Below are 16,137 nucleotides of genomic sequence, written 5' to 3' on the forward strand. Positions count from 1 at the left end.
GGTTGGGAAGATGGGGTGACTATGAAGGGGTGTGAGGGAAGATCTGGGGGTGATGGGAACATTCTATTTCATGAGGATGATGGAAGCCATAAGCCTGTATGAGTTTGTCAAAACTCACAAAACTGGACATGAAAAAAGGTGAATATTTACTATATGTAAAGCAAACTTGAATTGTAAAGAAACGAGAGAGACTGCACTGTCCAGCAGCTGACAGCCTTGGGGCCGAGGCCACAGGCTTCTGGGCAGCCCCCACTGGAGACTGAGCCTTGGGTCACTGGGGCGAAGGCAGGAGTCCCCTAATGAACAGTTTGCTCCAGAGCCCCTGCTGGGTTGCCTCACAGCACGAGCCTCTCTGACCCAAGCTGCTTCCTCTCCTTTTCCCCTTCCTAAGTGTCTGCGCAGCATTTGAATTTGAAGGCTTGTCCTGCCCACTCCTGCTTCCTCCCACTTTGTCTTCTGCAGGTTTACCCCACAATAAACCTCTTGCAGGCCTCATTCTCGCCCAGCTACTGCTTTCCAGGGGACCGAAGCGCACACACCTAGCATTTCCCAAATTGATTTGATCTTGGATGTCTTTTTCTAAAAAGCGCACTCCTTACTTATAATCTCGCTGAAAACACCCCTGGTGAAAGTTTATTAAGTCACCAGTCTTTCCCCTTTGTAATGCCTGGCCTCCCTACCCCTACCATGCACCCCACCCTTGTGTTTTGTGTCCCAAGGGTCTGGAGAAGTTGCTGAAAGTTGGTGGTCTATCCTGTCCCCCCCTGTGGTCCCACCTGGCAGGAAGGCTCCAGTGGGGGTGGGGGAGAAGGGCAGGTCCCACAGTGATGCTTACCCTCCAGGATGGGGTTGGCTTCTAGGACCTGCTGCTCAATCCACGAATGCTGGCCACTGATGGTGGCCAGGAACTGCAGGATGAGCTTGGTGGTCTCCGTCTTGCCAGCTCCAGACTCGCCACTGCAAAAAGGGTGTGTAGGGACATGAGGCCATAAGACAGCTATTTTTTTTTCAACACCTCTCAACTCTCCTGCAAACTCCAGGCCCGCTTTCTGAGCCTCTGATAGGGATGACCTCTCCCCTGCAGAAATCCTACTACATTTTCCCTGAAGTCCTCCTGCCTTGACCTTCCAAGTCACCGGGATTATAGGCATGAGCTACCATGCCCGACTCCCGGGCCCCATTTCTAAAGGAACCCAGCCCAACTTTCTTCCTTGACTCAGTAAACCTTTGTTCAAGGCTGGGCAGCCCAGTCCCTGGTGATACAATGAAAGCCTAGCTTCTGAAGGAAGGAAGCTTTGGAGGAACTGCTCAGGGTGCAGGGCAGCCAGGGTGTGTGCCGTTGGGTAGGGAGAGCTCCTGCACCGCCCATCTTGCCAGCGTGCTGGTCGGAAGCAGTTCAGGGAGATGCCAGGAGGCGGCGCTGACCCCTCTGCCTCACCTGATGATGCAGCACTGGTCTCTCTTGTTCTTCTTCATGTTGAAGTAGCAGTTGTTGGCGATGGCAAAGACATGTGGGGGCAGCTCGCCCATGTGGCGGCTGTAGTAGAGCTGCACCTGCTCCAGGGTGTAGAGGGGCAGCACCTGGAACGGGTTCACGGCCACCAGGATGGAGCCTGTGTACGTCTGAGAAGGGAGCAGGTGGTTAGTGCCCTCTACCCCTGGCAGAGATGCTCAGCCCTGGCCTTGGCCTTGGCCCTGACCTCAGGGGTTATCAGAGCCACTGACTTTGGTGGGGAAGGAGAGTCCGATTCTGGGCCAGGGAGATAAGACATTTGGCTGTGCAGACCCCTCCTCTGGGAAGATGGAATGCCCACCAAGAAGGTGAGCTCCCAGGGGACACGTTTCCAGGAAGACAAGATGTTGACTGTTTAGTACCTTGCCTGGTTCTCAGAAGGGGCTCGATAAAAATGGACTAAGTATGAAATGGGTTTTCACCTGCATCCCACAGGGCCTTCACAGAGCCTGGTCAGCAACTGGCACTCACAGACCACAACCACAAACTCTGTGTGCCCCTGGGACCTCCACCCTGGATCAGCTGCCCATCTGGGGCCCCCACCAGCCCCACTGCCCCTCGGTGGTGGGACAGGCAGAGCCTGCACAATAAGCCACAGGACCATGCGTCCTGGTTTTCACTTTAGGAAAGGAGAGGACACGCCCGCTGGCTTCAGGCTGTGCCATCAGAAGCGGAGAGCATGCACAAGCCCTTTGGAAGCACAAGCTACCTTCCTCTGAGAGCCCAGGAGGGCCGGTCAGAACCAAGTTAGCCACCCCTCCAGACCAGAGAGGTCGTGACTTCTGCAGGCCACACCTGCTTAGGCTGAGCTGGTGTCGGTTTTGGAATGCCACCTCCCCTGGGGAAATCTGCACTGGAACCAGGACTAGAGCTTCGGGCTAGTGCCAACCTCCATCCAGGTCAGGTTTGTGGGGAGGGTCCACATTCACCCTCATGGGCCCCTCATCTGGTGAATCAGGACCTTGGGATCTGGGCTGTTAAGGGACTCACTCTTGGGAGACCAGGGGCTTTCTGTCCTGTGACCCTGTCTCTACAACATGCCTGGGAAGGACAGAGCGGAGGACAATGACCATCTGCAGCCCTCACTGAGCACAGACTGTGTGCCAGGCACTGTGCTGTCACTCTAGGCATCAGCTTTCTCCTCTCCAGGGTGGGATCACCCTGCTAGTTTGGGACTGGGCAGCAGAGACTGGGAAAAGTTAGGTACCTTGCCCACCTCCCTCAGTGAGGGCATGGGGGGCAGTGCCTCGCCCCAGACCCCCTGTGCATCATTTTCTTCTCCCCGTCCAGGAGGTTGGCACCTGTGGGGGGGGCTCCCCCATGGACAAAGGGCTGGGGAGACTCACGTAGATCTTGTGCTGCTGGTAACGGATCAGGAGGTTGTGCACCATGCCCGCCTCGTTCAGGTCTCCCAGGCGGATCATGTCATCCACACCCTGGACTGAGTTGGGGTGCATGGGGCTGAGGGCATCAAAGTCCTCTGCTTGAATCCAGTGTTCCTAGAACAACAGGTGCAGACCCCTCTGAGGGGCGGCCTCCATCCCGGTGGCCAAACTGCCACACCCTCCCCTCCAACTTCTCAGCAGCAAGTGATCTTCTGGGTCACAGATCAGCTGACCTGGGGCTGGTGGCCAGCCTCTGGCCAGGGTCAGTCTATGAGAAGGGTCAAGGGACTCCTGTGACAGGATTGGTGTCATCTATGGCTGGGTCAGCATGCGTTTAGGGCCCAGGGTTAGGGTGTAGCTGGGGTAAGGGCTGAATTTCAGATCAGGGACAAAGGAGCTCGAAGCCGGAAGTTAGATTTAGGGTCAGATTGCAGCTGCGGGCCTTGCAGGTTGTTGGAATAAGAGTGTGCAAGTAAATGTGTTTTTAAAAACTACAGTGTTATACAAATAGAAGATACTGTTATTATCTTACTGACTTCCATCATCTGGATCTCACGGGCCACAGCCTAGAAACTTCTCTTTGGAGGCTAAGACTGCAGCACGCAGCTGAGCAGACAGGACAATCTGAGAAGCTAAGTAGCCAGCAGGACATTCCCCTGTAAGCCCTTCCCCACTCACCACCTGGCGGGCCCTGACCTCTCCGGTGGATGAGCTGGTCACACTTAGGCCACTCCAGGTCGCCAGCCTCTCACGTGTGCATTTTGCCCCATCCTGCCCCTCCACACACCTCCCTCATCCACCTTTCCCACCTGCCCCTTTCACTTTGCAAACCAGCTGTCTGCCCCTCTGGCCCTGCCAGAGCCCCTTTCCCACTTCCCCACTGCCTGCTCCCCTAATTCTCTTCATTTCCCAGAACTGCAACTCTTGAAACGTTCCCCAGGACACACAGGCCACGTTCACCATGGCAGGACTCCACCGTGATCTGTCCTGCCACCCAGGTCCCCACTTGACCTTGGGGCCCCTGGTGTTGGGGCAAGACTCCTCAGGGGGGGATGGCTCCAGGGCCCTGGATGTGGGGGCAGGGCGGGGCCCAGATTAAAGCCCCAGAACACTGACCTTGCCCTCGTCATCTTCAACCAAGACTTTGCCTGGCTTTGTCTCTTTGATGATGCCCCCGATGGCCACACCGGTCTTGTGGGTGGAGGGAGGCTCTAGCCACACGTGGTCACCCTGGAGGGCAGAGAGAAGACAATAGTGTGATCCCCCCTCTCTGTTCCCCTCACTGCTGGAGATTTACCTCTCCTGGGGGCTGTCCCTTCCAGTCCAGAACTCTCAAGGTGGCTGGAGCTTGTCTCTCCTTTCCTATCCTTCTCTCTCCCTCTTTCTCTCCCATCTCTCTTTCTCCTTCTCTCCCCTAGCCCAGGTTCCCTTTGAGCTATATGCTCACTGGGCAGGTACCAAGTGCCTATACAGCTTCTCTCCATGTTTTTACCTTGTCTGGAACAATAAACTGACAAGAACAGGAGCTCAGGTTTCACCACAGCACCTCTAATAAAGAAAAAGAAACTTGGCTACCATTTAGGAAGGTGGAGTGCTGAGTGGTTGAGAAAGTGCTTCTCAAGCTTGCTGATGGCAGCAAGATTGAGCTTCCACTTGTATCCTCTCAGAAATTACCTGCAAGCAATAGGAGGATGAGAAACAGAAACGAGCACGTCATTTTCCATGAAACTGGGAGAAGAGGATGAGCTCCTGAACCAGAGAGCAGGCAAAAGGGCTGCTAGAAGATGCAGGAGGGAGCTGAAAAGGTGCCCCCAGCTGTAGATTCCACGTCTCCAAGGAAGGAGCCCATCCTGGGGTGCAAAAGCAGCATGTCTTGCTGCAGCGGCAGGAGCAGGAGCACAAGAGGTGTCAGAGCGTGCCTGGCCTGTCCTGGTTCTGAGAAACAGATCATATTTGCAGGTCTGCCATATTTGCAGGAAGCAGTCTTTCCATGGGGTGGGAAAAGACAAGCCTTGCCCTGTGAATAGCTCTATAGTACCCAGATCTATTAGATGGGAGAAGTAATGACTAAAAACTCACATGTGAGATTTCTGCTAGCCTGCACCATGGCATTGAACTTGCATGAATCTCCTTCTAACCCAAGAAAGCTCTGAAAAGAAGTAATCCAAAAGGAACCACCACAGGTGTGTGTTCAGAGGAACTGAAACTCAAGAGGAGGAAAGGAGCAAATAACACTCAGCAAAAGAGAAATGACTGCCACAGAGCAGTGGGAAGTATGACCAGGCATTTCACCATAATTTACAAAGACTGACCAAAGATTGGGTCAGAGGCAAGAAAGCCTAGGAATTAGACGCGGGACAACTGAGAAGAAGGATGAGACAGCTGTAATGGGTGCCTGCAATCCCAACTATGTATCAGCAGGAGGCTGATACATAAGAATCATTTGAGTCTGGGAGGTGGAGGTTGCAGTGAGCCATGATCGCACCACTGCACTCCAGCCTTGCTTACAGAGCAAGACTCTGTCAAAACAAAAACAAATAAATAAAAAATAAAATCAGAATTAGGAAGAAGATAGCTATAGAAGATGGACAAAGATATAAATAAATGTTGTTGTATGGACTGAACTGTGTCCCTCCAGAATTCATATAGTGAAGCCCCAACTCCTGACGTGACCATATTTGGAAATAAGGCCTTCATGGAGGTAATTACAGTTAGATACGGTTCAAAGGGTTTGGTCCTAATCCAATAGGACTGGTGTCTAGGAAAAAGGAAGAGACACCAGAGTGAGACACGCTCTCTCTCTTTCTCTCTCTTTTTCTCTCTCCCACTCCTCACTCCCCAGCACAGAAGAAAGGCCATGTGCAGATACAATGAGAAGACAGCCATCTACAAGCCAGGGAAGAGAGGCTTTACCAGACACCAACCCTGAAGCTGCCTTGACCTTGGACTTCCAGCCTTCAGGACCATGAGGAAATAAATGTCTGTGATTTAGGCTGCCCAGTCTGTGGTATTTTGTTAGGCAGTCCAAGCCCCAGTGAAGTAGACAGACGTGGGTTCTAATCCCTATTCTATATTCCATGAGTTATGCAGCCTTGGGAAAGTTACTTAACTACTCTGAACTCCAACTTCCTTATCTGTTGAAAGGGCTGCTTCACAGGGCTCTTGTGAAGATGGAAGGCCCCATGGTAGGGAGCCTGCATAGGGTCAAGCACCGAGGGCACCACAGAGGGTTCAACAACCATGTAGGCCCTCTGAAAGACTTATGAAAAGGATGACCACTCTGCACTTTTGGAGACCGAGGTGGGCAGATCACCTGAGGTCAGGAGTTCAAGACCAGCCTGGCCAACATGGTGAAACCCCATCTCTACTAAAAATACAAAAATTAACCGGGTATGGTGGTGGGCACCTGTAGTCCCAGCTACTCAGGAGGCTGAGGCAGGAAGATTGCTTGAACCCAGGAAGCCGAGGTTGCAGTGAGCTGAGATCGCACCACTGCACTCCAGCCTGGGTGACAGAGTGAGACTCCATCTCAAAAAAATAGAAAAAGATGACCACTCTCCTCTCGAAGACTTAATCTCTGGAGACAGAGCAGCCCTGCAATTATAATTGTGACTAATACGGCACCAAGTGGTATTTTTCTAAACTCTGCTTGCAGTTAGTCACGTTCCCAGAGGAACGTTTGGTGTTAATGCATCCCATGGGCATATTCCTCTGTGAAATGTTTGGCTTTGCCTTGAAACCATACCATGCTCCAAAGTGGAGCCACATTCTCATGTTTGTGACTTAGTCACCAGAAGCCCTCACAACCTGATGTTTTAGACCACGCATGTCCTCTCTCCAGCCTAAAACAGCCTAAGCTCTATTCTGTCGTTGAAAACAAGAAGCCAAACTTGTCTGCCCATTCGGTGAGTCAGAAGCTGCCAGGCTTAGTGGCAGCACCAGAGACTCCTACTTAGTGAAGGTCCTCCTCTCAGCAGTGTGGTCTGGCAGCCAGGAATGAAAGCCTATGTGGCTTTGCATGCAGGAGGAGAACATTTGGGGCATTTTCTTATCAAAGAGCACTTTGCAGCACTGTCCAGCTCTCCTGGACTCCGTGGGGCATGAGGCAAGGTTGGAAATATGGAAGACAGGGAAGGATGCACAGGCTGGTTTGGGGTCTTTCCTCTGGGCTCCCCAGCCTCTGAGCTCTCCACCCTGCATGCCCCACCTCCAGGCTTCTCAAGGCCTGTCCCCTGCCTCCCAGGGCAGGGCAGTTCCCCAGCGTCTGTTGATTGGATGTAAATGCAAAACTCCTTTGCTTCCTTCCTATGGAGGAGCCATCTCTTGGCCACTGGGACACAGTTCCCCAGTTCCCTGTTTTCTCTAGGAGAGCTCCCTGCAACTGCCGCAATGAGACAACTGGGAAATTCCTTTGTTGGTCGTGCACAGCAGCTCACACCTGTACTCCCAGCACTTTGGGAGGCCAAGGCAGGTGGATTGCTTTGAGCTCAGGAGTTTGAGACAAGCCTGGGCAACACGGTGAAATCCTGTCTCTACAAAAAATATAAAAATTAGCTGGGTGTGGTGGCATGCACCTGTGGTCCCAGCTGCTTGAAAGGCCAAGGCTGGAGGATCGCTTGATCCTGGGAGGCAGAGGTTGCCATGAGCCAAGATCACACCACCACACTCCAGCCTGGGTGACAGGGTGAGACCCTTTCTGAAAAAAAGAAAAAAAAAAAAAAAGAAATCCCTTTGTCAAGACAAAGGGACATGTTAAGCTCTGCATGGAAGTGAGGGATAACCATACATACCTGTACATGTGTCGCTGAGGCCAGTGATTGGCCTAACTTGTTTTCTTTAGATGCTAAAGTCTGTCATGTTACCTAAACTTCCTTGTCTCTGGTATTTTCCTATGGGATCTCATTGCCTTTCCTCTCTTTCCTTGGGAGTGATTCAACGCAGCCCTGAGTAACTTACATCAATAACCCCTAGATCATACAATTCTTACCAGCCTGAGCCCTGACATCCTGGGTCAGCAGTTCCACACGCCTGTAAGGAGAAAGAAAGCAGAACGTTAGCTCCACGCACACCCTGCATAGGAGCCCCTGGAGCCCAGGAGCTGGGCTTGTTCACCAACACGTCCCTAAGTGCCTGGGATGGGACCTGGCTCAAAAGCAGTGCTGAATAAGTGGATGAATGAGTCACAGTCCTAGCACAAGCCCAAGAGCTGTTCTCAGCTTCTTCATCCTACATTATCTTTGTTGAAGACATATTTCACACTCAATCCTGGGCTTAATATAGGAAGTAGATGATTCCTTGCAATCTAGAAGCCCCAATTTTATCTGGTCAGACATCCATGAAAACCAGTCATCATCGCACATCCTGAGAAGTGCCTAGGTAAGCAGCCACTGGAGCTTCAGACACATCACGTACCTTAAACCTCACAGCACTGCAGAACACACGTGTCCCCCCACTTTAGACATGGGACGCAATGCAGGAAAGGTGACTCAGTTAATTAGTAACACAGCTGGGAATTAAACCCAGATCTGCCTCCTTTCCAACCTGTCCCCAGCACCTGGTGGCTCTAGAGGGAGCAGGCAGCCAGGCCCAAGTAGCAGTCAGCAGAAGGAGGAGGGGGGAGGGGCCCACTTGCCCCAACTGAAGGAAGAAACCCTGAGTTACCCTGACTGAGTGCTGGCATCTTCCTGCCTCTGTGCTGAGCAGTGCGAAGTGGGTACTACGTCTATTGCTAAATTCTATCATGGTGATTTGTGAGATTTTGGTGCACCCATCACCAGAGCAATATACGCTGAACCCAATTTGTAGGGTTCAACAGAGGTAGTCTTTCATTCTTTGCCCCCCTCCCACCCTTTCCCCCCAAGTCCCCAAAATCCATTGTGTCATTCTTATGCCTTTGCATCCTCAGAGCTTAGCTCCCACTTATGAATGAGAACATACGATGTTTGGTTTTAATTCTTGAGTTACTTCCCTTAGAACGATGGTCTCCAGTCTCATCCAGGTTACTGTGAATGCCACAGCTCCATTACCCACTTGTTGACTGATGGGCATTTGGGCTGGTTTCACATTTTTGCAATTGTGACTTGTGCCGCTATAAACATGTGTGTGCAAATATCTTTTTTATATGATGACTTCTTTTCCTCTGGGTAGACACCCATTAGTGGGATTGCTGAATCAAATGGTAGTTCTACTCTTAGTTCTTTAAGGAATCACTACACTGTTTTCCATACTGGCTGTGCTAGTTTACATTCCCACCAGCAGCATACAACATTCTCTTTTCATTACATCCACGCCAACATATTTTATTTTTTTATTTTTTTGATTATGGCCGTTCTTGTGGGAGTAAGGTGGTAGCACACCGTGGTTCTGATCATTAGTGATGTTGAGCGTTTTTTCATGTTAGTCGGCCATTTCTGTGAGAAGGAGACCTCATAAGTGCCAGGCAGGAGTCAGAAGCCTCAGCTTATTCCCATATAAATAATGAAGCAGAAAATAACTAGAGATATAATCATAGCAGTTATTCATAGGTGATCTTGGTTATTAATATGTGATCTTAATTATTCATAGGTAATCTTAGTTCTTTTACTAATGCCTCTCAGGTCCCCAAGTGTGAACCTGGAGTGACTTGGTGAAAGGAATGACCCTAAGGCAAGATGCTTTAAGCCCTCTGTCATGCTGGTGTAAGGGCTGCTGTAGGATGCCTCGGCTGTGTGGCAGCACCAGCACTGGGAAAGTGCCCTCTGTTTAGCCAGCCAGGGAAGGAGACGTCCAAGATGGCTGAGACATCTCCTTCCTCGGGGGAGTTAGGAGAAAACTCCGCTCCTCCAAGCTCTTGCAGAAGGCCTGATGGCTGTCAGGTAGGCCTGCAGACATCTGGGGGTTTAACTGTCTCTATGTGATGCTGTGTTTCAGTGGTCACGTTCCATGTTCACTCTCATGTTCCACTTCTGCACCTGGTTCCTTTTTTCTCAGAAGAGATAATCAGTAAAAGTCATATAAACTTTAAGGTCTTTGTTCTTTCTTGACAAGTATGGAAAAGTGCTGACACATTATGCTGCTTACCTCATCTTGGCTACTAGAAAGCCTTGGGCCCCTACCTGTATGACACATGATGTACTTGACCCTATCACTGACCACCAATGCCATGCCCTACCTAGCCTGCCCACAGCTTTGTACTCAATGAAAGTCAGAGTGCACAGACACTCAGGGCCACTGCCGGACTCTCCACTTTGGTTGGCAGTGGACCCCTGAGCCCAAACTCTCTTTTCTCTATCTCCGTGTCTTGTGTCCATGTCTACAGTTTCTCGTCTCCACACCATCAAAGAGGGGCTCCAAGGACCCTGTAGTGCTGGACCCTACACATTTGCATATCTTCTTTTGAGAGTTGTCTATCCATGTTCTTGGACCAGTTTTTGATGGGATTTTTTTTACTTGGTAATTTGTTTTAGTTCCTTGTAGATTCTGGATACTAGCCTTTTGTCAGATGCATAGCGTGTGAAGATTTTCTCCTACTTTGTGGATTGTCTATTTACTCTGCTCACTGTTTATTGCACTGCACAAAAGCCCTTTAGTTTGATTAAGTCCCACCTATTTATCTTTGGTTTCGTTGTATTTGTTTTTGGGTTCTTGGTCATAAAATCTTTGCCTAAGCCAATGTCTAGAAGGGTTTTTCCGATATTATCTCCAGAATTTTTTTGGTCTCAGGTCTTAGATTTAAGTCCTTGATCCATCTTGAGTTGATTTTCCTATAAGGTGAAAGATGAGGATTCAGTTTCATTCTTCTACATGTGGCTTGTCAATTATCTCAGCACCATTTGTTGACTAGGATTGTTGAATAGGGTGTCCTTTCCTGACTTCATGCTTTTGTTTGCTTTGCTGAAGACCAATTGGCTATAAGTAGCTGGGTTTATTACTGGGTTCTCTATCTGCTCCATTGGTCTATGTGCCTATTTTTATACCATTACCATAAAAAGGGGAGAGTACTTTTTATGGTAATATAAAATATTACCATAATATAAAATATCAAGGGAACACCCCATGAAACAAAAGAATCTGAACAGCAGCCTTGAGCCCAGACATAGCCTACCCAAATGAAAAGGAACCAGGAAAGCAATTCTGGTACTATGACAAAACAAGGTTCTTTGTTTCATCATATTACCAGCAAATCATACCCCCCAGAAATCACACTAGCTCACCAGCAGTGGGTCCAAACCAAGAAGAAATCCCTGACTTATTTGAAAAAGAATTCATAAGATCAATTATTAAGTGAATCAAGGAGGCACCAGAGAAAGTTGAAGTCCAATTTAAGGAAATAAAAAAAGATACAAGAAATGAGAGGAGAAATCTCTAGTGAAACACACATGAAAAACAATTGCAACTTAGAGAAACACAAAAGGTTCTGGAAAGTATCAGCAATAGAGTTGAACAAGCAGAAGAAAGAACTTCAGAGTTTGAAGACAAGCTCCGAATTAACCCAATTGAGAATTAACCCAATTCAACAAAGACAAAGAAAAAGAGTTTTAAAAAATGAAGAAAGCTTTCAAGAAGTTTGGGATTACATAAAACAACCAAACCTAAGAATGATTTCCATTCCTGAGGAAGAAGAGAAATCTAAAAGTTTGGAAAACATTTTTGGAAGAATAATCAAGGAAAACCTCCCTGGCCTGCTAGAGACCAAGACATCCAAATATGAGAAGCCCAGACGTCCAAATACAAGAAAGAACACCTGGGAAGTTCATCACAAAAAGATCATCACCTAGGCACACTGTCATCAGGTTATCTAAAGGCCAAGTCAAAGGAAAGGAATCTTAGGAGCTGTGAGGCAAAAGCACCAGGTAACCTATAAAGGAAAATCTATCATATTAACAGCAGATTTCTCAGCAGAAACACTAGAAGCTAGAAGGGATTGTGACCCTATCTTCAACCCCCTTAAACAAAACTGTTATCAGCCAAGAATTTTGTATCCAGCAAAACTAAGCTTCATAAACAAAGGAAAGGTACAGTCTTTTTTAGACAATGCTGAGAGAATTTGCCACTGCCAAACCAGCACTACAAGAACTACTAAAAGGAGCTCTAAATCTGGAAACAAATCCTGGAAACACATCAAAACCTCTTTAAAGCAAGAATCTCACAGGACCTATAAAACAAAAATACAATTAAAAAAAAGATATATGGGCAACAAATAGCTTGATGAATGGAATTGTACCTCACATCTCAATACTAATGTTGAATGTAAATGGCCTAAATGTGCCACTTAAAATATACGGAATTGCAGAATGGATAAGAATTCACCAACCAAGCATCTGCTGCGTTCAAGAAAATCACCTAACACATAAGGACTCACATAAAAAGGTAAAGACATTCTATGCAAATGGACACCAAACATGAGCAGGAGTAGCTATTCTTATATCAGACAAAACAAACTTTAAAGGAACAGCAGTTTAAAAAGACAAAGAGGGAAATTATATAATGTTAAAAGGCCTTGTCCAACTGGAAAATATCAATCCTAAATATATATGAACACTGGAACTCCCAAATTTATAAAGAAATTACTACTAGACCTAAGAAATGAGATAGACAGCAACTCAACAATATTGGGGGACTTCACTACTCCACTGACAGCACTAGACAGTTCATCAAGACAGAAAGTCAACAAAGAAACAATGGACTTAAACTATACCCAGGAACCAATAGACTTAACAGATATTTACAACATTCTACCCAACAACCATAGAATATACATTCTATTCCTCAGTGCATATAACTTTCTCCAAGATAGACCATATGATAAGACACAACACAAGTCTCAATAAGTTTAAGAAAATTGAAATTATATCAAGTACTTTCTCAGACCACAGTGGAATAAAACTGGAAATAAAAAAGGAACCTCCAAAACCATGCAAATACATGGAAATTAAATAACCTGCTCCTGAATGATCATTGGGTCAACAATGAAATCAAGATGGAAATTTTAAAATTCTTTGAACTGAATGATAATAGTGACACACCTCTTGGATACAGCAAAGGCAGTGCTAAGAGGAAAGCTTATGGCCTTAAATGACTACGTCAAAAAATCTGAAAGGGCACAAGTAGACAGTCTAAGGTCACATCTCAAGGAACTAGAGAAACAAGAACAAACCAAAGGTAAACCTAGCAGAAGGAAGGAAAGAGCCAAGATCAGAGTAGAATCAAATGAAATTGAAACAACAACAACAACAAAAACCCTACAAAAGATAAATGAAACAAAAAGCTGGTACTTTGAAAAGAAAAATAAAATGAATAGACCATTAGTAAGATTAACCAAGAAAAGAAGAGGGAAGATCCAGATAAGATCAGCTAGAGATGAAACAGGAGATATTACAACTGACACCACAGAAATACGAAAGATCACTCAAGGCTATTTTGACACCTTTACATGCATAAGCTAGAAAGCCTAGAGGAGATGGATAAATTCCTGGAAAGATACAATCCTCCTAAATTAAACCAGGAAGAATTAGAAACCCTGAACAGACCAATAACAAGCAGTGAGATTGACATGGTAATAAAAGAATTACCAACAACAGCAGAGAAAAGTCCAGGACCAGACAGATTCACAGCTGAATTCTACCAGACATTCAAAAAAGAAATGATACCAATACTATTGACACTATTTCACAAGGTAGAGAAAGAGAGAATTCTCCCTAAATTATTCTGTGAAGCCCTAATACCAAAACCAGGAAATCACATAGCCAAAAAAGAAAACTACAGACTAATATCCCTGATGAACATAGATACAAAAATCCTTAACAAAATACTAGCTAACCGAATCCAACAGCGTATCAAAAGATAATCCACCATGATTGAGTGGGTTTAATATCAGGCATGCAGAGATAGTTTAACATATACAAGTCAATAAATGTGATACACGACATAAATAGAATAAAAACAAACATTAAATGATTATCTCAATAGATGCAGAAAAAGCACTGGACAGAATCCAGCATCCACTTATGATTAAAACCCTCAGCAAAATTGGCATGCAAGGGATGTAAATAAAACCATTTATGATAAACCCACAGCCAACATAATACGGAATGGGGAAGAGTTGGAAGCATTCCCTCTGAGAACTGGAACAAGACAAAGATGCCCACTCTCACCACTCCTCTTCAAGATAGTACTGGAAGCTCTAGCCAGAGCAATCAGACAAGAGAAAGAAATACAAGTCATCCAAATTGGTAAAGAGGACGTTAAACTCAGATCTTTTTGGGACAAAAGTGGTCAGATTAACACTTGTGAATGGATTACAAAAATAAAATGCATATTGAAACATCACCACTGTACCCCACACATATGTACAATTATTATGTGTCAATTAAAAATAATAAAAGGCCCAAAGAGAAGAAAATACAAGAAGCACACTTTTTTTCCCAAAAGCCAACTTGAACCAGAAGGAAGCATACATGTAGTGGGCTCTGTGGTCCGTCGTCCTCCTGCAAATACTGTGATTTCCCTTGAACTGATTCCTGATTCCTGATTTCGCCTTGCACAGCCCCAGCCTCGGAGCTGAGCAGGGCTGGAGATGCATTCCACCCCCTTACAGACAGTGGCAGGATGGTCTCACGGCCTTCACCTCCACTAGGCCTTCAGCAATGTCCAGGGATCCTTCCTTAGGCCCCAGTCAGCTGTTTCTGCCAAAATCACTATTTCAAAGCTCCTTTCCATCACTCACTCTGCAGAATGCCTTGACCTGTTTCACTGAAACAAGAGAGAAACCACACTCGGCTTCCAGTGCGGCCACTCCCCGACTTCTCCATACCTCTGCACACTTAGATGACTGCCCAGGGACAGGGAGCCTTGACAGCCCACATGAATCCTTCCAGCCCTGCCTTCTCCAGCCTCCACTTTTTTTTTTTTTTTGAGACGGAGTTTCACTCTTGTTACCCAGGCTGGAGTGCAATGGCGCGATCTCGGCTCATCGCAACCTCCGCCTCCTGGGTTCAGGCAATTCTCCTGCCTCGGCCTCCCAAGTAGCTGGGATTACAGGCACGCACCACCGTGCCCAGCTAATTTTTTGTATTTTTAGTAGAGACAGGGTTTCACCATGTTGACCAGGATTGTCTTGATCTCTCGACCTCGTGATCCACCCACCTCCGCCTCCCAAAGTGCTGGGATTACAGGCTTGAGCCACCACGCCCGGCCCAGCCTCCACTTTTAAGGCCCTTGCTTTATCAATTACCATAGTGGCTTAATAAATGCCTCCAAATTCTTTGGCACATCTCTGCTCACAAGATAGAGATGAATTCACCTCACCTGGAGTGTGGCCTTAGTGATCTGCTTTTGCAAAATAGAATAAGGTAGAAGAATGCAGTACAGCCTCTGAGATTAGTTTGCAAAGTCTCTTTGGTTTCCTGCTTGCTTTCTCTCTAAGATCACTGGGCCTGGGGAGCCTGGAGGTTGTGAGGATGCTCAAAGAGCCCCAAGGAGAGGCCTGTGTTGTGAGAACTGAGGGCCCCAGTTAACAGCTGTGTGATCTTGGAAGGGACCCTCCAGCCCCAGTTGTGGCTTCAGATCACCACAGTTCAGCCAACATTCTGATGACAACTTTACAGTCAACAACAGATTAGGATGCAGGCACACAGAGGGAAGATGGCGTGGAGGCAGCAAGAGGACAGTGCCCACAGCTGCAAGCCAAGGAGAGGTGCTTGGAAGAACCCAACCCTGCTGACACCTTGATTTTGTAGTTCCAGCCTCCAGAATAGTGGAGAATATACATTTCCATCGTTTAAGCCCCACCGCCACCCCATCCTCAGTCTTTGGTATTTGGTTATGGCAACTCAAATAGCTACTACAAACCCCATGAGGGTCCCTGGGCCAGAGCCACCCAGATAAGCTGCTCTTAGATTTCTGATCCCCAGAACCTGTGTGAGATAATCAATGCTTGTTCATCTAAGCTGTTAAAGTTTGTGATAACTTGTTATGCAGCAACGAGTGACTAATACAGTTATCCTCCCCTCACATCTTCATCTTCTCCCACTCTCCTGGTCCTTTGCCTTCTGGATAGGGATAAGCTCAGGTCTTGTCTATCTTAAAATGAATTTTCTTGACCTCACCGCCCCTGTCCAGCTTGAGTACCCTCCCCCTCCTCGTGTTTGCGCCACAGCCAAGTTGCCGGAAGGAACCACCCCTTAACACTGCCTCCACCTTCTCACCTTTCATGTCTTCCTGACCATCTCCCTTTGCTCCTACAAGGCGGCACTGCCTTTC

The 16,137-nt window shown here is 47.3% G+C and overlaps 1 protein-coding gene across 7 annotated transcripts in view; it reads right to left on the bottom strand.

Annotated features, from left to right (window-relative positions):
• MYO7B (myosin VIIB) overlaps window positions 1–16,137 on the bottom strand; it is a 91,051-nt gene that overhangs the window by 61,894 nt on the left and 13,020 nt on the right. For all 7 annotated transcript variants that reach the window (XR_013518821.1, XR_004744522.3, XR_013518822.1 and 4 more), the window contains 5 exons: window positions 7,886–7,926; window positions 4,015–4,128; window positions 2,860–3,012; window positions 1,439–1,623; window positions 836–957 (listed from right to left, as the gene is read on the bottom strand). Coding sequence is in view for 4 of the 7 variants with exons in the window: in XM_035304143.3 (XP_035160034.1) it covers window positions 836–957; window positions 1,439–1,623; window positions 2,860–3,012; window positions 4,015–4,128; window positions 7,886–7,903 (592 nt within the window). In the remaining 3 variants the exon portion in view is untranslated. The remainder of the gene's footprint in view (window positions 1–835; window positions 958–1,438; window positions 1,624–2,859; window positions 3,013–4,014; window positions 4,129–7,885; window positions 7,927–16,137) is intronic.

The sequence above is a fragment of the Callithrix jacchus genome, chromosome 6, assembly GCF_049354715.1.
Source record: "Callithrix jacchus isolate 240 chromosome 6, calJac240_pri, whole genome shotgun sequence".
NCBI classification, from domain to species: Eukaryota; Metazoa; Chordata; class Mammalia; order Primates; family Cebidae; genus Callithrix; species Callithrix jacchus.